Source organism: Pelecanus crispus, chromosome Z (assembly GCF_030463565.1).
Source record: "Pelecanus crispus isolate bPelCri1 chromosome Z, bPelCri1.pri, whole genome shotgun sequence".
Lineage (NCBI taxonomy): Eukaryota > Metazoa > Chordata > Aves > Pelecaniformes > Pelecanidae > Pelecanus > Pelecanus crispus.
Window position 1 is genome coordinate 1,515,001 of NC_134676.1, and position 19,693 is coordinate 1,534,693.

The 19,693-nt window shown below is 46.7% G+C and overlaps 1 protein-coding gene across 6 annotated transcripts in view; it reads left to right on the top strand.

Annotated features, from left to right (window-relative positions):
- TCF4 (transcription factor 4) overlaps positions 1-19,693 on the top strand; it is a 239,547-nt gene that overhangs the window by 100,494 nt on the left and 119,360 nt on the right. For all 6 annotated transcript variants that reach the window (XM_075726767.1, XM_075726765.1, XM_075726768.1 and 3 more), the window contains exon 5: positions 16,787-16,851. In XM_075726767.1, the coding sequence (XP_075582882.1) occupies positions 16,787-16,851 (65 nt within the window). The remainder of the gene's footprint in view (positions 1-16,786; positions 16,852-19,693) is intronic.

Here is a 19,693-nt window from a genome sequence, read left to right on the forward strand (position 1 = left end):
GCTTTTTGGTATAGTTTCCTTTTGTGTGGGCACACTGCCCGAGCAGATGGTGTAATGTCACCTGTAAGCAATCTGAATAGATAGGTTCATTCTTGCATTTTAGAGAGCTTTTTATTTCCTTTATATACGGTACAACTATTGCTGAGAGACTGCTCAAGATGCTGTTGCTTTTTGTGTTCCCTTTTAAAGAGATTCCTGCTGTGATTGGTTCTTTTTTCCCCCCAAAGTCTGTGTTTTTGGGCTCAGTGAAAAAGATCTGTGACTTAAGAAACTTTCCTGGTATTGTTGAGAAGACATCATATGAAATCCTTGGCCATTTTTAAAAAGTGTAAATGAGGAAGTGATAGAGTAAGTTAAAAACACATTTGATTGTTTAGACACATAACGTTTTAATTTTAGAAGTTCAACATTTGCTTTAAAAAAAAAAACCCAAACCCAAAAAACACAACACAAAAAAACCACCGCAACCAAAAAAAACCCTAGTTTTAAAGAGAACCTCTTTTAATGCCTACCGATTTTTGTAAGCGCTGTCCTTTCGGGAGGTGCCAGGCTGGCATCCCCGCGCTGCCGCTCCGTCTCCCCCCGGGGAGCGAGCTCTGGCAGCGCCGGGCTCGCCCACGCTACGTGGGCTTCGTGCCTTTGCCGCGGGACGGCGGTGGAGACCCGTGCCGGCGCGGGGGGCTGCAGCCGCGGCCGTCGGTACCGCACATGGGCTTTTGTGACGGAGCTTCTGCTAAGAACCTGAGCGGGACCGCCAGCGTGTTTCCTCTACCTTCCCCTTTATCCTTGTTTTAGGGAATTGCTGGGAGACAGAGGTCTACTGCGCGGATATCCCGTGACTGGGACGGCGCAGCAGGAAAGCGTAAGAGCTTGCACCTGCGTAGCTTTTTCACAATTAGTTCTTCAAACGAGGGGCCGTTGACTTTGTCCAGCACTTCATGCGGTGCGTCCCTGGTCCTCGGAGGGACCTCGGCGTACTGGTGTGATGCTGGTCTTAGCAGTCTGAGCCGGTGGTGTTACAGCTCAGCTTCCCGTCGGTTCATTTTCCGCTCGTCGGGAATGGCAGATTGCCCTGGGGAGGGCCAGGTACCGCTTGTCCTGTGCAGCCGCTGCCCTTGACTGCAGTGCGCTGCTGGCAGGAGCCAGGTGAGAAGTATTTGTATTTAGAAAGCTACAGAGAAACTGCAAATACATTATCAGGCTTAAATACATCTCGATCATACAAGCGCCTTGAAAAAAAATAATCGTAGAGGCCTTATTTGCCTTATTTGTATGTTTTTCCTTGGCAAGGAGCTGAATAAAATTTTTTTTTTTTTTTAATATTTTTTTTTTTCCAATTTATGGTGACTGGAAAGCAGTGGGATCTTGAATGGACTGAGAGAGGTGGTCTTGTTCTTGGCACGAAGGGAGAGAAGCCTTTGTATATAAGCACCCGCTATATATTATATGTGTTTATTTGATCATATAAAACCACAGGGCACTTGGGGTAGACTATTCGGAGCTGACTGCTGATTTCGGCGTGCGCTGTGTGACACCCTGGCTCTTTGAGGAAACCAGAGTGCTCTCATAAACTTTATTTTAAGTTACGAATACTTTGTTCTTCTGAAAATCAGGCCTTAGAGTGATGCATCTGAAATTAGTGACTGTTTCCAAGGGGAAAAAAGAATTTGCTGCATTAGAAGAAATAAACAGCTCAGCAGCGTTTAAAAAAAAAAAAAAAAAAATTGATAACTTTCATCACTGCAATATTTTGTAGTGAGAAGCCCATTCCCGTAGCCGCGCGGGCAGGCTGTGGGAGCACCGGGTAGAACAAAGCATCCATGGATTCTCGGTGCTTTTGCAGGGGAGAAGAAGGAATTACCGCAGGCTTTTTCAAACCCTGGGAAAGGATGAAAACCAAGATGGTCAGATTGTCTTCTGATCCTTCTAATCTGGGATTTTTTTCAAAAATACTTTGTTTCAGGCCCATTTCGGTATCGCCTTTATTTTTATAGAAAATGAATTTCATAATTAAGCAGGACATTTTTACGCTTTAATTCTGCAAACCTATACAGTATTTCTTCTGTTTTGTGGGAAATCATACCATTTCCTGCGAGAGATGGCCTTCTTGTTCCAATCCACAGAGAAGTCCCGATTTGATTGGCACTTCTGGTTTACCTTTAGAAAAATGCCCTTGCAGATTCTGCGGGAGGACTCTTAACGCTTGCAAAGCTCGTTCCAAGTTCTGCCCTGGTTTGAAATTTTACCTTTTCAGAATGTTATCGTGCCGGTAACAATTCACCTGGGAATGAAAAGCAAACTAGCTAATAATTTATTGTTAGAAGTAGAAATATTTGCTGCGCTTGTTAAGGCAGAAAGTGGAAGGTCTAGGGTGAACCAACCCTGGGCTTGCCATGAGCTGCTCCTAATAACGAGAAATTACAGCACTGTGTTAAAGGGTTTAAAGATGGCTGAAAGTTCATTTTTTTGGAACTTTCTTCCGGCTGGCTGTGTTGTAGGTGACAGTGATACCCAGCTTCTCTGCGTTAAGTCTACCATACCTTTCTGAGGGAATTTTCTGAAAGAATATTTATTCATTAGGGTAGTAATTTGGAACTGCTGATCACCTACAGAAGGAGCTACGAGAGTTCAAAGTTTCCGAAAATCAAAGCGTATTTGTCATAAATACATATATCAGGGTGCTTAACAAAGTGCAATTAATAAGTTGCTATTTCTCAGGAGACAAAAAAAAAAAAAAAAAATTACTCTTGCTGGAGTTTATGGGTTCTTACGGCTCTGAAGTCCACTTAGGCCAGTTGGGAGCTTTCTGTTTTCAGGCAGAAGTCGGGATCATTACACCTCGCCCTGCACAAGCCTGAGTAAATGTATTTTGTGCAGGTGAAATAACGTGGCAAAGAGACTCCGTTCTTCTCAGAGACGGACACCAAGGGTTTTCTGGCCGGGAGCGGGCTGATGGCCGCCGCGTTTCCCGATGCAGCTGCGCGCGGCCAGCGTGCTGGATGCGGAGATGCTCGCAGCTGGCACTTGCCGGGTGGGGGAATTTAAGGCGAGCAAAGTTTTCGGCTGCTCCCACTGCACGCGCTGCTGGGACCGTGCTCGGGGAGATGCCGCCACCGACCTCCTTGTCCCGCATCGCCCCGCTGACGTTGCCCGGAGGGCCGATGAGAACGGGAGGGTTGGATATAGCGTGGCGTTCCGTCCTGTATCCCAAACCTTTAAAACCTGCGCCGAGCGTGGCCTCGTGTCCAGGCGGGGTGGCTGCGGTGCAGCCCGGGGCTTGGTGGCAGCACCAGGAGTTCTGAAACGCTTTCCCGTGGCAGGTTCTCTGCGTTGGGTCTCCGGTGCTCGCTTTGTGAAACTGGCTGAATTTTGGAAGGTAACAACATACTAGCCTTGGACTTGGACTACGTTTTAGCTGCGTTAAATTTTGTATCTGGAATATTTAACTTTTTGATAAGATGACAAAGAATAGTTCTAGTAGTTGGGTTTTTTTTAACTTTGCTTTTCCCTTCTTTTTAAACATGTTTTGTTTAAAACCATGATATAGGGAAAGTAAATACTTTGCCAGAGATTTTATTCTCTGTCGTTAATGGCTCAGAAGACAGCGCATTTGCAAATAAATCCAGGCCAAAATTCCAGATTTGCTAACGCAATGCAGAAGTTCAACACTGACAATTGCTGTACTTAAAAGCTCCTTGGATCAGGTGTTGTTTTACCATATGGACATTTTAATTAGTAATAAAAACGTTGATCAGGATTTAGTGGTGGAATCTACAAAGCACAAATATCTGCCTCGTTTTGCTTTGTTTTACTGGTGTGAATTTAGCTGTATTTCTCCTTCCATCTCCCTTCTCCGCTTCATTTTATGCGTACGCATTTATTGCTCTTAATATCCAAGCAGGTAGTCACATCAGTTACAATACTGGGAAGCAACGAGTTTATTCCGTAGCCTATAGAGCCGTATTACAGAAAACATCAATTTTAAACCGTTTGGCTTCTCGATGGTGCTAGCCCAGTGGCTCACCGATGCCAGGAGCATTTTAAAGAGCCATTATGTATTTGGTATGTGCCCAATTAAACAATAAATAGTTGAGAGTGGCACACGCGCTTTCCGTGAGGATGCCTGGGAATTTTGCTCTGCGAAACCAAAGAAACTGCCCGTAAACGCGCGGGGGCGAGAGCCGCGGCCGCTGCGGCCCTGATACGCTCCGTGACAGCCCCCAGCGAACCAACCCAGAAATCCTTCTCTGTCATCTCTGACAGTAACCTTAAATTGTAAAAACACATTCTGAGAGATGTGTGACTTTTTCAGAAGTTGATGTCCTTTTAATATGCAGGATCTTTCCGGGGGGGGGGAAATACCCTTTTTAAAATTAAAGCACGTGCCACAAAAGCATGCATTTATAATCATAAGGGTCTTTGTTCCAGTGCCTGCAGTACTAAATGCTAAATCAATAATAAATTTAGGATCTGTGTGAAGAACTGCAGCACTGGAGTAATGGATCCGACTCTTTTTCAGCATTGGTTTCATAATGGTCTTTGTTCTGCCAGCACGCCGGGAGTGCTGCCTGCCGTTCACCTGGCCTTTCCGCCTGGGGTAGTCCTGAGCTGTCAAGTTCAAAATAGGAACTCCTCGATTTACGTAGAGATTTTTGAAATTTTTAAAGCATTTTTTCAGTTTTTCTGCTTTACTCTTCGTTCACAGTTGCAAAAACAACGGTGATGTCACAAAGATATAGAAATAACAATAGTATGTTTAAAGTAATCTGAAACCAGTTTCTTGTAAGGAATAACAAAATACAAATAAATACATTTTTGAAAAATTGTATTCTTTTTCCCACTGAAATTGAGATTTTAAAAGTTCAGTAATGACTGTTTCAGTAAAGTCACCCCCAGTATTCCTATTAATGGGTTTTTTTTAATCCCAGTTTTCCCGAAATCTTAAAATAAGGACGCATTTAAACTGAAATTTGTATCGGTCTCTGTCAGTGTGGACAATGGGCTTTTCAGAGGGCCTTGTGAGACAGCACTGTGTAAGCCCGCTTACAGAACCACCAAGGTCCTCCCTAAAACGATTCCCGACGCTCCCCGGCCGTCTGAGGGCTCCTGCCGGTGCGGCGGGCGGGCGCTGCCGCCCCTGGACGGGACCCTGGCACAAGCCTTGATGAGAGGTAGAACGCAAGAAATTTGGAAGATTCTTGGTTTTCAGCCTTAAAAATGATGAGAAGTGCTCATCCTGAATGAGAACGCATTTAACGTGAGAAAAAATAATCCTCTGTTCCAAGCCTACGGAATAATCAAGCAGCGGTGCCACGCTCTTTTGGGCTTAGAAGGGCACGGCTTGGCCATGGGCGTGCTGAGTTCAGCGCCCCTTGGTTTCAGTGAAGACATTTTCCCTATTCCCCTGGGATCCCTCTGGAAATCTCTGGGAAGTGTCTGTTGATCCCAGCACTGGGCGGGATGGGCCCTTAGTGGTAGCAACATCAGCTCAGCCTTCACAAGGTCGAAATTGGAAAAAAAGGGGGTTACAAAAATAAGTGCTTAAAATTAGGTTCCCAATTCCAGAGCCCCGTAAGTGGTTTGTTTTGGCGAGTTGTGCACCAGCAGCTTCCACTGCCACCAGTGACACTGGCTTGGATTTACTCCTGCCTTTGAGACTTGATTTAAATGCCTAAATAAGGATGTAGCTTTGGTTACCTACTTTATTTTTGCATTGTGACCCCAGGGCATTGCCCAAAAATGGTTACGCAGTTATTTCTGCAGATTTTATTTCTGAACGATAGCAGACCTGCACGAGATGGGACCAGAATAACAAGTTTATAGAAGTCCTTCTGCCCTCTTACACGGAGGAGAGTCTTTGCAAGGAGTTCTGGAAATGCTAGTTACTGTTTTCAGCACCGCATTTCCAAATTCTTTAGGAACTTCTTTACACGCAGCTACTTTGCGTGGTTTTTCTCCTAATTGGTCCATTTGTTATTTATGTCAGTCCAGCTCAATCTCCACAGGTGTGGCAAAGCCAGTATTCCCAGTTCATGCCGTTTCCCGGCCCGCTGCTGCAGCAGCTGGTTACAAGGATTCCTTCATAAGAACCCAAGATTTTGGCTCTTCGGAAGAAGACTTCCGCCAGCCCTCACTCTCGGGGGTCCGAGCCCTTCGTTGGGGTGACATTTCTGCTGAGAACTCGTCACCAAGGCTTTGGGGACAGGGATTTTACGCTGTTTTCTTCTTTTTGTCGGCTTTACTTTTTCTTTGGTCTTTAACAAGCCACTGATAACATTTATGCTAGTTAATAATAGAAATGCCCTGCACTTAGCAAATTTACCAGGTATAAAAATGGCTTGGTCAGGACTGCTAGTTGAAGTAACTGAGACCGTAAGATTTTGGAGAAAATAATTTTGGCGAACCACCTGCTCATGTATAGCTAGCTTGGTAGATCGGGCGGAGGCTTTGGAAGGGCTGTATGAAAATTGAAAGACTACAATATCCAAAATTTAATAAAAAATAAAGTAAATCAAAGTAAAGTCTATAGTCAAACTCCTTAATTGTGATGCATTTGCTGAGTTTCCCTCTTCCATCGTCGGCCCTGCTCCGATGCCATATGGTCTACCATGGAACATTTAACTTGTCAGATATAATGGATTGTCCTGGAAGCAGATTTTTGCTTTGAGCGTTCGGCTCCTTTCTTGCATTTCACTCTCAGCTCCAGGCTGCAGGATGAAGGATTGTGGTGGAAATGCAAAGAAGAGACACACAGTTGATTCCCCTTAAGAGAGTGACCTATATGCCACAAAATTTTACCCACGTAAAGAGGCATTATCCCTGTCACTGACCCTAGCAGGCTGCATGTCAGAACCATTTAAATTTGTCTGGACTTAACAGATTGTGCAAATGTTTCAGAATCGAGTGCTTAGGAATAATAAAGGCTTGTCATTTCAACTTAGGCAGTGGCGGCGCAGCTCGCGCCGGCCGAGGGATGAGTATTATTTATTGTGACCTACATGTAACCTAAGCTGCCCGCCTTGTAGACCTTGTAAATTAAGTTCATCTCCTAAGGCTACTGAAACTTAAAAAAAATACGTTATCTGATAAGGAACCCAAATAGCCATTACTCTGCGCTGTAAAGTAGAGGCTGAGGTTGGGAGCGATCATTTCCATGGATGGGCCGGTAGCAGTTAATTACCGCCATACGTTTTGCGGTCCAAGAGGAAATGGAGGTTTCTCCTTGGTGCCTTTGTGCCTCTCTGAACACGGGGAGCCTGCCCTGGTTGGGAGAGGGGGCTTGGTTCAGCAGCTGTGAATAAAATGCTTCCGCTGGAGGTCTCTGAAGCACGGGTGGACATTAGGAAGTCTCCTGTAACATAAACTTAAGCGAGTGATTGCTGAAACAAACGTGACGTGACAAATTCTTCCCTGGATCAGTTTTTTAAAAATTTCCTCTCCCTTAAGTATAATAAAACCCAATAACATATTGACTAGAAACTATAGGTAATATCGCTGTCCCGTTTTGTGAAGTAATTAAAGAATCGAGGCTAAAAATCTGGCCCTGCTAAAGATACTCGGTTTTATTTACTATTAACGCAGCTGGTATTTCACCTATAGAGAATAAAATATTTGTAAATCAATCTGAATTTTGCTCTTCGATGTAGCATTCCTTTTAGGTGTGAAATGCATACGAGGAAGGGTCGGTTTTTTTGCATGAAGGCTATTGTCTTTGCATTTGGCAGCAAAAGGAGAATTAGCTGGTAGAAGTGGGAATTCCCTCTCTCAAGGATGGCTTTTTCGGTGTAGGAATCAACATTCCTAGGTGTCTTTTCGTGACAGACCTTTATTATTCTTGATCTGAAAGTGCTGGAGAGCGTGTGTACTGATGCTATGAGTTTGCCTGTATTCTCAGCCCAAATTGTTTGTTTGCAAAATGTTTAGGAAATGTCAGTTCTCAAGTGTAAAAATCTTATTAGGGTATGCATGCCCTCTGCTGGATATTGCCGATTTGAGACTATTGGGTATTTCATAACGTTACAGTATATTTACCACATCATTCCTGGTGTTTTGTCATACACTGAGAAGCTTGAAGTTTGTTTTCTCTGCTTAGCTAATCCAAGTGATCCCATCTCTTGTTTTTAAAACGTCAACATTATAAAAGAAAATAAACGCTAACTTTATTGTTTTAATTTTCTGTACTGAACAGTATTACCAATAAATAACACTTCTGTAGAAATGCATAATTGAGTATTTACTCTGGATGTAATGCAGTATCAGAGACTTGGGTAGTTGTGAGTAGTAGTCTACGTACGCGGAGCGCGTGTGAAGACCGGGGAAGGACGGGAGGTAAACTGCCACGAGGGCATCGATGCTTTTGGTATTGAAACCTGAAAATTTATCTTTGCCATCAGGCTTTTAGAACGGGTCCGTGTGTGCTTGCGGTCAGCGTTTGTTTCCTCCGTTCTGGTGCGTCGGTGATGCTGTAGACTCAATTTGGGCTTCGGGCAGGAGGGGTGGGCTCGGCAGCCGAGGCTGGGGCGTGGGGGCTGGCCCGGTGGCCGCGCTGGGGCTGGTGGTCCTGCTGCCTGCGCACAAGGTCGCCCCAAGCCCGCGATTGCGCCTTTCTGTCGCTTTGGGGCAGAGCGCAGGCGTCTCATGAGAATGGTTTCTCTTTATCATGCCGAGGTGTAGATTTGATCCCCAATCTGAACGATAAGGCTTTTGATCTCTCTATCCTTGCTCGTGTCCGACGTGGTTTGTTTTAGTAGCCTTTTAATAAATGCTACTCGATGGGGTGGTTTACGGACTAAAGATTTAGAGCCCAGACGTGGGCCGTAGGAAGGTTTATCGTCCTCTTTCAATTCCGTGTCTTTCATGGCCTTTAGATCCTTATCTAACTTGTTTTAAAGTGATTCTGTTTTCATGCTTGAGTGAAAACTCAGGTTTCCAGATCCATGATAAAGATCTCCTGAACTGGTCCCTGAACAAATGATGAGGGATCACCCTGCAGTGTATTTCAATTTAAAATAGCCCTGTGAGGCTTACTTAGGATAAAACAATATCTAGTGCTTTACATTCAATTCTTATATATTGCTTTCAGGTCCGGTGTATTACTACAACATGTTTTTGTCTCATATCTTTATGAAAATGTTGCCCCTTTTTATTATTCCGATTCACTGGTATTAGATAATGCTTTTGGGTTGGTTTTTTTTTATTTTTTTTGGTCATTGTTCTTCAATGCCTGTCTTCATCCCCTGCCCATCTTTTGACTATTGTATGTTCCAAGAAGGAGAAGGGTAAAATGTGGTGAATGGGTTTTCTTAGAGTGTTTGTTTCTCTCCAAAATGAATTTGCCTATTTCCAGAGTGATACAGGTGTTCAGGCTTAGATGATCGTAATTATTTCCTCTAGACTGAAATTCCATGCACATCTGAAAAGGGAAGGAGACTAAAGACGTTTATGAAGTCAGATGCATCTTCACTCTAAATGAAGGATTGTCTCTCGTGAATGTTCTGCCATTCGCAGCTTGCGAGCGTTGGTGCCCTGTTGCTCTGGGCGCACCGAACGCGCCCGTTCGTGCACCGTCAGGCTCTGCGAGGCAAACGCCGTGGCCTGCGACGGGGAGGGGTCTTTAAGGTTTCTTCAACGCATACAATTTCTTCAGCCGGCATTGAAATAAACAGTTGTTTTGTTTAAATACCTAATTTAATTATGAAAGTTTATTATTCTGGTCTCAATTAGCGCATGTACTTGATATTAAGCTCATTAATGTTCCTTGTCCGCAGAACACGCTATTATTTATTGGTTGCACAATTGCAGCGATGGCTACGAAACGGCAATACCTGCGTATCCTCTGATTAACTTCAAGGTGTTGAGAACCTGTTGCGAAGGGTGCAGCGAGCTTGTTCTGACTGGATTAGACCCAATCGATCCTGTAATGCAGCTGCATCATCCAGGCAAATAACCAACTATTAGGCGCCAAACCTTTCTTCTATGGGATAGCGTGACAATCTTTACAATCTAGTTGATTTTGGTGGGATGATTCAAGGGCTAAGGCATCATTAATCTAAGTCTGGTAGAATATGGTCTTTGATATTGTGTCGTCACGTTCTTATTCTTACGGTTTCAAGTCTCGTTTTGCCACAGCTATTTTGTTTTAGAAGCACGCAAACAGAGAAACCACATACTGCCCTGTAATAGATGCTGTTATTTGGGAGATTATAGAAATAGATTGAGCAATTTGCCTCAGTCTTTTGGTTTGGGTCCCATATTTCATGAACCGAGATCAGCGACAAAAAAATGGGTCTGGTGTTTTCATGGAGTGACTGCATGTGCGGAGAAAGGAGCGTGGGGCTCGGGGCGGGCAGCAGCGGGGGTCGCTCCCTTCCCTGCGCTTGAAGCCGTCAGCCCTGCGGGGCACGTTGGGCGAAGCTCGCCGGCAGCACCACGTGGGATACCCTTCACAGGCAGCGCAGCCGTTCCCATCAACGTCTGTACGTACGTACGTATAGGCACAGGCACGTAGCGTGTGCGTGTAAGGAAGTAGTTTGACCTTTGGGGCGTTTGGGAATTAACCTTGCCTGTTTAAGCATAAGCTCTAGAGCAGCAAGGCGAGTCAGTGGTGAAGTACCACTTTCGCTCTGCGTTGCCGTGCTTTAGGTTGTTCAAGTCAGCTCTGTAGCTTTATTTTAATAAGGTTTTAGGGTTTAATTGCCTTTGCATTTTGATGGTACCATTAAAAAAAAAACCAAACCACCAAAACTTCCCTTTGTAATGGTACTTGCTCTGGCATCGTAACGTCTCTTTAAGAATCATTACTGTTTGCTGCGCGTCGGTGTAAGTGCAAAACTCCTCTTTCATGTCAAAAAGACCTCTTTCCCCTAGCACTGCGCTACATGTGGGGTGTGAGGCCATTCAGATTGCTGGGATTAATACCCTCCCTTAGCGTCGTGTCTAGGTTGTGGACCTTCCCTGGATCAGGTGCCGTGGCGTTTGTGCTATTCTGTGAACATTATTGCACAAACTTTGCTTAAAATCCATCAGGTTTCTTTCTTATTGTCCGTAGTTCCCGTATAGCACAAAGCAGAAATAGCTCATTAACATGATACTTCCATTACCATCGGATGAGATTCTTTGTGATGTAAAATACACCCTTCAAAACCTCACTGAAATCAATAGGGCATTTGGCCGGTGTCTCCTGTACCGGTAAGTGCGCTGCCGCTGCGTGCAGGCGTGTATAACCCAGGGCAAGCCCGAGCTGGTGAGCTAGCCCAGCCAAGCCGCTCTCTGCCGTTTGACCGATGGAAGAGGAGGAATCGCAGCCGGACGCCCCGTGTCAGCAGCGCTGCAGGGACCCGCTCCCGGCCCGCGGGGACGATGCCTACCGAACCTTTCCCACAGCCCCGGCACACGGGCTGCTTGTTCCCTGCCAGCTCCCTGCCTGCGGCTGCCCGGGAGCCGCGCCGGCGAGCACCGCTGCCTGCCCGGCTGAGGAGCCGAGGAGCCGCCGAGCCGGTCGGAAAAGCTAGCTGTCGCACAAAGGGACCAGCCTCGCGCCAGCTGTTAGCCCTGGTGCCAGGGAAGGCGTTCGGATTTGCATCCTTCAATTACAGCCTCAGAATTTTCATTTAATGCTAAAAGCGTTTCCCTTTTTATTTTTCCCTTCTTTTTTTTTTTTTTTTTCTTTTCCTTTTAAAGAACAGTGTTCAAAAGTTCTGAAAAAATAAAGCAGCTACCTGCTGGCTCCCCTGCTGAAAACGTGGGCAGGCTATTTTTTCTGTCGAGGGCAAAAGCCAGCAAGGCCCGGGCGGCTGCCCGTGGAGGACACAGGGCATATACATTTCTCCGCGAGTGAGGTGCTTAGAGGTATAGGATATATAAGTGCATAGTGGCGCGTTTATTTCAATGAGGTTTTTCCTCAGAGGATTTATAATTCTATACAAATTTTAGCTTGATTTCTCTGCTGAAGTGAGCCAGGTTTTCAAATCTCTGAGGCAAAAAAAAAAAAAAATAGTACTGATAATCTGGCTGTCCCTGTCAGAAGCTGCTGCGCAGAGCTGGTCCTGGGGTCAGGCAGGGCCGGCGTTCGGAGACCTTCGCTCGCACAGGGAGCAGTGAGAGCAGCCCTGCGCGCGCTCCTGGAGAGCTCAAAGCCTCCCTTCCTCGAGCAGCCAAACTTAAACAAGCACAAGAAAATTTCGAGTGCAAGAACTGTAGGTTAAGTAAAGTGTTTCACGGTCCTCATACCGATGCAACTAAACCCTGCTACAGCTGATAGCATGTACGTGTTCGTTATGTGCAGCCGTGGGACTGTGAAGTTCAGCCCGTTCTTCAGTTGCTCAGAAGTTTTTCCCCAAATACGCTCCCGCGCTGTGTCCCTCGTCCCTGGTCTGCCTTTGGCACCGAGTTCTTTCATTTGTCGTTCTCTGGAAATGCATCCCTTCAGGATGCATTTCAGACATCGGACATCGGAGGGAACAATCATTAATTTTCAAAAAAGCAGTAATAAAATAAGGAAGAGGTTTAAGCAAAATTGCAGACCTGCACAGACTGAAATTTGCGGCCATGAAAATTCCAATCCTTAATACAATTACTTTTTTTTTTCTTTTCCCCCCAGACAGGTTTCCCTTCTTTAGTCTAACCAAGAACTAAACCCCAAATGTAGGGCAGCGGAAACCTGAATTAGAATATTCTGGTCGAACTCATCTCTCAAAAAATATGTCAAATGCGAAATCAATGTAAACATTGAATTGAAGTCATTTATAGAAGTAGCTTCACTTCCTTTTCTCTGCAGATGGAAAGAGTCGCCTCATGCCTCTCAGTCTGCCTACCAGAAAAAAAGCCAAGGTGCCCTATCTCCCAGGGCAGGGGAAAAGAGAGCGGGGAATCAGATGACTTGCATTTGTGCTGTGGAAGTTGCTTAAATTTTCTACTTAATTTGATTAATTTTTCAAAGTACACCATGGAAAGGCAAGTGGCTTCTTTATTGATTGATTGGCAATCCTATGCTGCTTTTATTTTCTGCAGTTATGCAAAAAAATGCAAACAAAATATTTATGAAGCAATCATTTTAGTTTAGTGAAGATAAGCAGCGTTTTTTTCTAGAGGTATTTAGGGAGCAGAGACTTGAGATTCAGTGTTTGTCAGAAAACAGGAGCTGCGTGTAGTTCTTCCTTTGTCTCTCCTTTGATTGGCATGCATTGTGTCAATTAATTGAATATATATATATATTTACCCATACGCTAAGTTATTGCCTCCGACAAGAATGGAGATGCTTTTTCTGCCTTACCTAAAGAACAAGTGCGTACTTGAAAGTTATTCACCAGCCTTTGTAGGTCAACTTCTTCCATGGAGCTTTGTTTCAATTGTCAGATCATAAAGCCACGGAAGGGTATAGATCGTGTTGCGCGTTCGGAGTGCTGGTAACAAATGGCACGTTTTAGCATTTGGTCCTCTAGGTAGAAAAAATTAATCAGATGTCTGACAAGATTTGTTATTCGTCTGAATTTCAGGCTCCCTTTTTTTTTTTTTCCCCTTTTTTTTTTTTTTTTTTCCTGGCTTACAACAAATATTACTAACGGGTACTTTTAGGTTTTAAAATATGGACAACAGTACTCCATGCAGTAAAAGACTTGAACGATTAATGCTACCCTTATGCCTCTTTTGAGTAGTTTTAGCCATGGGGCTTGGCACTGCCACCATTGTCTTTGTGCCAAAAAATATCCGCAGCGGCTGCCGCATTCTAGTACTAGAGGGTTGTCTCGAAAATTCCGCAGTGAATGCGTCGGGTGTCTACATCGCTGTAGACGCTCTCTCTTTTTTAAAACATTTAAAAAAAAAAAAAAAAAAGGGAGAGAGAATCTTTAGCTCTTGCAAACCTCAGAAAACGCGCAGTACAGGCTGGGGTGTTCAAGTGACTGAAAATGATGCATAATGTACAGTAAACGTAGAAATTCAGGAGAAGCTTTTGTATTTGTGAGCACAAATAGTTGCTTAAAGAGCCTACTCTTGCATATTATCAGCACTCTCGCAAATTTTATTATCTGAAACAAATGTGCCAGTGAATTTTAAGCAGAAAATCAACATCAAGACTGGAGCTAATTTTAAATGGACAGTTTATACAAAAGATATTCCCCCCCCCCCCCAAAACAAATGAAGTGTCATTACAAAAAGTATGATAATTTCATAATTACAGTTGATAGTGAAGATCTACGTCCGTATATCTTTTTAATGGTTTCTTGACTTTTTCATAAATTTCGGTTATTTGTTCTTAATCGAGAAGGCAGATTTCTGGCTGTATGTGGGAACAACAACAATAACAAAAAAATGTAATAAAGTTAAAGGCTTACACTATCAGAATGAAATGTGTTCACTCATGATCTCCAAAGCTATCTGTTTGGTGGTAAAAGTGGATGCTATAGATGAAATCTTTACAAGGAGCATAATCCTAAAAAAAAAAAAAAAAAAAAAAAAGTCAATCTCCTGCTGGCTGCTGTGCCGCTTTGGTACCTCACAGACTTCGACAGAGTCCTGGACGAGTGCCCATTGATGTCATGGAAACACTCAAATTACTGAGAATGATTCATGTCTATGCTGTTCTCTTATCCTCCCCCACACAAATAGAAGTAGATTTTAACCCTGACAACTTGTAATTTGCAGTGGGTTTATTTTTGTATCTGGATAAATATTTTTTAACAACTGAAATTAAGATGAGGCTGCCTGTGTCTGATACGATAGAAAAGAAGATTACTGATACCCAGGCAGCGGCGAGGAGCGCGTTCAAGTACCTTGTGTCGCTGCCTGCACTTGGTTCCCCTCGACCCTGTTTTTCTGTTTGGGATTTTTTTTCCCCCCCCCTGTCCTCACCGCTTATTTGCATCGACTTTCGGGCCCTCTTGGGGTGATGAGAAGTAGCACACGTAACTCCAGGCATGCCGGCAAGACATTTTGTTTTCAGATCTTGGCGTTGGACTCGGAGATTCACGATTAAAATTTCATTGTCATTTCAATCTTGAATTATTTCTGTAAAGGCTTCCAGTACTCCCAACCCGAGGGGGGCTATGGAGTGGGTGATCCGTCATTTTTGTATAACCAGATACAAGTGCTTTCAAAAGTTACCACATGTGCGCATGTCCTATGAATTGCAAATAAATTTTGGAGGTTCCCCTGTATAAGCAACTGCTTTATGTGGAAAACAACAAAAGCAAAACCAATCGAGAAACGAAAGCAAGCTACACAGTCTTAAGTTAGTATGGGGAGAAAGGTGATTTTTTTTGTTTCCAGACCGCTCACAGCAGTCAGCTTTATCAATGATGCCTCCAAATGGCGATCAAGCCTGGGAGCCGTACGTTGAAGGAAAGGCGTGCGGACTCGGTGGGAACGTGGCCGCACCGTGTTGGGAACGGTTAAAATTAACTCCGCCATCCTTTGTCTAACGAGCCGCCTCACCAGGGGTTCTCTACGGAACCTGGATGGCGTGGGGGGACGTGCCAGCCAGGGACCCCTCTCCGCTGCCCGCCTTGCTCGGGCCCCTCAAATTCGGGAGGCCGGTGGCTGTCGCCGTTCCGTAAGCGGGAATTTCCCAAGGCAGTTAAAGCAGGCTTTTTTGGCGGCTCGGGTAGGTGTACCGGCGCAGCGGGGTTCTCTCGGCGGCGCAGGGTTTGGCGGAGGGCTGCCCCTCGTCCGCGGGGGTCCGCGGCCGCGCGAGCCTGGCTTCTGGGCGCGGAGGCGTCCCCGGCGTGGCCGGGAGTTGCGTGCGGAGATAAACTGAGCATCTGGTCCCTGGTAACTGGTACTCTGTGTTGTGGGTTTTATGCCCCAGCCTATAATAAAAACTTTAATTTTATGAGTGATTTTTACTGTGTTCTTGGATGTTTTGTTAGATAATACCCCCCCCGCCGCCCCTCCCGTGATTATCCTCACCATAAGGGTGGTCTTTTAGTGTCAATATGTTTTGTATCAGCCCTCTTGACTGCTCTTTGTCTCTGGAGCACGTGGTGCGGTGCTGCTCAGCCATGACTTAATGCTTTGCAGAAACCACCTCTTCCCTTCTTGATTTCGCTCGAGTCTGGCCATTCAAACCTGAAAGAACCTTTATTTTCCTTTGTAAATATGGCATAACTGTAACCGGTACTGCGAGTCAGGCTGTTGGATCTGAGCGTTAAAAGCTTCCTGGGAAAAAAGGGAAAGAGAGACTAAAAAAAAAAAAAAAAAAGGGTACTTAGGGCTGGCAGAGCGTCTCGGCAGTCACTGGGCCCCCGTTCAAGTCCCAGCGCCGCTGGGGCAGCCCCAGCCTTGGTAGCGAATGGTGAATTCCCAGCCAGCGCCTCTTTCCCAGGTGTAAATTCCATCGTCACCTTGACCGCGGGGGAATTTTCTCCTGGGAGAGAGAGCGGGGAGCCACGTCCCCAGCAGCTGCGGGGTGAAGCTGGCCGTCCGGAGAGCCGGGAGGGACCGGCTGTGCCCCCCGCGCGGCGGTGGCGCAGGTAGGGCGCCGGGGGGCACGGAGCAGCTCGGCTCGCACCGTCAGCCAGCCGGGGGAAGCCCGTTACATCCCGGTGCCGGGAAGCGCGTGGAGCAGCGCAGCCGAGATTGGGAAGTTTATTTCGCATCGCCATCCTCAGCGTGAAAAAGTGTTAATCCCTTTCTGTTGCCTCCATGCATTACGCAGTCAGCAGTGCCTATTTTACATATGTAAACAGCACTAGGAAAATGTGGTGAACATCATCTAAAACGCTTGGAGAAGCTATACATATCTGTTTATATTTGTTACACATCTCTTTTTTTTTTTTTTTTTTGTTAACAGGTAAAACAGAAAGGGGTTCATACTCGTCATATGGAAGAGATTCGAATTTACAGGGTTGCCACCAGGTAAGTGAAAGTCTGCTCGGCAGAGGGGTTGCGATAAATACTCTGATAAATGGGGTTTGCTGCTTCCAGTTGTACATCTCAGGGATAGGCTCCATCCTAAACGGCGACGGCTGCAGATGTGCGTTTCTCAGACGCGGGCTTTATTTGCAACTGCGGGTTTTAAAGCTCCTGCCTGAGCTTTTCTAGCCAGGATGCAGTTGCTGGACTCTGAGTACTTGGGCTGACCCTAGCCCGAGCTGCTGCGAGCTATCGATTCTTGTCCCTCGCAACAATGCCGCCCTGTTCAGCATGGCGGGGCCTTCCCAACAGCACAACTTCGGGAATTGCAGGAGTGGAAACGCACCGCAGAGCTCGTGTCAGCCCCTAGCTTTGGATGGCTACTGCCATAAATTATAGTTTTCATAGAATCTGTATGATGTTGTGTGAAAACAAGGTTGTATTGAGGGATAAAAATGTCTGTGAAAATATGATTTGTTGTCCCTTTTTGTTTCTGAATTGTTTTTGGCTGGAAGTCAAGGCCAGCAGGCTAACAGCAAAGCCGTCTCAAGGGAAGCATGCGTGAGCTAGAAAAATAAGAGTAGTTTAATTAAATAATAAAATGCCAATGTAATACAAAGGTATAGCGTGTGTGTGTGCCTCTCTGCACTTTGCATTTGCATACTTTTAAGTCTCCAGAGAAAGTCTGAGTCTAAAAATACTATCAATAGCCAAAAGTCTGTGCTTTGTTTCAAGACAATTGATTTTTTTAAAAGGCACTTTCTTTTTAATTTCGGTAGCAATATTAATCGTGTCTTTAAATTCATTTTGTTCTTGAAGAGTGCTAGGCTTCCTTTTTCTACGTGCAGTAGCTTCGCACTTTGGAAAACTATTGAAAGTATTTAATAGCCTTCTTAATATTCAAAGCTTTATACTGTTCAAATCTGCCAGGGGAAAAAAAAAAAAAAAACCCACCAACAAAAAACCAGCCAAAATGCATATTATTTCCCTATAGGAAAGGGAAATACTTGATCCTTTCTTTCCTTTCGTATGTCCACGTTCTTTAATAATGTGGGGAAACAGTCTATTCTTACGTTGCCCTTTTTTTTTTTTTTTTTTTTAAACATTCAGTGTAGAAAAATGAAACCATTTGAGCAATTAAACAGAAATTTCTGTCTGCAGTGCGCACGTGTATGCCCTCAGTAGCTTCTGGAGGCCGGGGCCGTGCTCTCGGCCGGCTGTTGCGGCGTGCCCCTTCCCTCCGCAGCCCCGCGTGTGCCGGGGCCCATCCCGGCTCCCGCAGACGGACAGGCTCCCACGGACAGACAGGCTCCCGTGGACAGACAGGCTCCCGCGGCGGGATGAGCTGCCGTGGACGGACAGGCTCCCACGGACGGACAGGCTCCCGCGGTGGGATAAGCTCCCGTGGACGGACAGGCTCCCACGGACAGACAGGCTCCCGTGGACAGACAGGCTCCCGCGGCGGGATGAGCTGCCGTGGATGGACAGGCTCCCACGGACGGACAGGCTCCCGCGGTGGGATAAGCTCCCGTGGACGGACAGGCTCCCACGGACAGACAGGCTCCCGTGGACAGACAGGCTCCCGCGGCGGGATGAGCTGCCGTGGATGGACAGGCTCCCACGGACGGACAGGCTCCCGTGGACAGACAGGCTCCCGCGGCGGGATGAGCTGCCGTGGATGGACAGGCTCCCATGGACGGACAGGCTCCCGTGGACGGACAGGCTCCCACGGACGGACAGGCTCCCACGGCGGGATGAGCTGCCGTGGACGGACAGGCTCCCACGGACGGACAGGCTCCCGTGGCGGGATGAGCTGCCGTGGACAGACAGGCTCCTGTGGACAGACAGGCTCCCACGGACGGACAGGCTCCCGCGGCAGGATGACCTCCCATGGACAGACAGGCTCCTGTGGACAGACAGGCTCCCGCGGCCGGCTGCAGCCGTCCAGCGCAGGGGAAGCATTCCGGGAACGCGGGCGCGAGCGGCGGCAGGGAGCCGGGCCGGGACCCCCCGCGCCCCTGCTGCAGAGCCGGGGGCTCCGGCGCGGGGCCCTGCCCGTGGGCCTGGTTTCGGGGCTGGAGGCAGGGTTGGGGTGGCCGGCGGCAGCTTCCCCGCGCGGGTGGTGGCGGGGCCCCTTCCGCTGCCCGGCGCGGAGCTGCTCTGCTTTGCCCCCTCTGCTAACGGGGCGGCGGCGTGAGCCCGCGGGGAGGTGAGGTTTGGTTTGCTCTGCTGCCGGAGAGGCCCCTGCGCTTGCCCGTCCTCGTCCGCGTTGTTTGAGTTTTGGGGAAGTTTCCTGTGTGGAGTTTCGCGTGCTGAGCTTGGAGTGGGAGAGGCGACGAGGGAAGGCTGCTCTGCCTTGCTTAAAGCGCGATTACGCATGTTTAATTCCACGTGGAACGAACTGAAAGGAGACGGAGCTGCTCGCTGGTGAAGGTTTACAGGCCAAGCCTTGAAAGTAAGCTTAGCGATGCGCTGAACCTTCACGTGCCTAACTCGTTAGTGAGTTGGTGAGTGACTGATTGCACTTGCAACAGCCAGCAGAAGTGCAGATCACGCGTGTAGCCCTACCCTCACCTGATCCAAAACAACTGCAGTAGCTCTTAATTAATTTCAGGAGTCAGTTCTAGCTAGTCCTCTTTGCTTTAAAATCCTCGTATGCTTTTGCTTTCTGTTGTTAGGAGGCAGCAGGACGTGCTTCTGTCCCCAGCGCTTGCACAGCGTCGGGGATGTTGTCCCCAGCGCGTAGTAGCGCCCATCCAAGGGTGAGACCTGCCTCCGCCGCCGCTCCAGCCTCCTGGAGACCCCGCTCCGCTGCTCTCTCGAGTCTGCTGCCGTTTCACAGTTC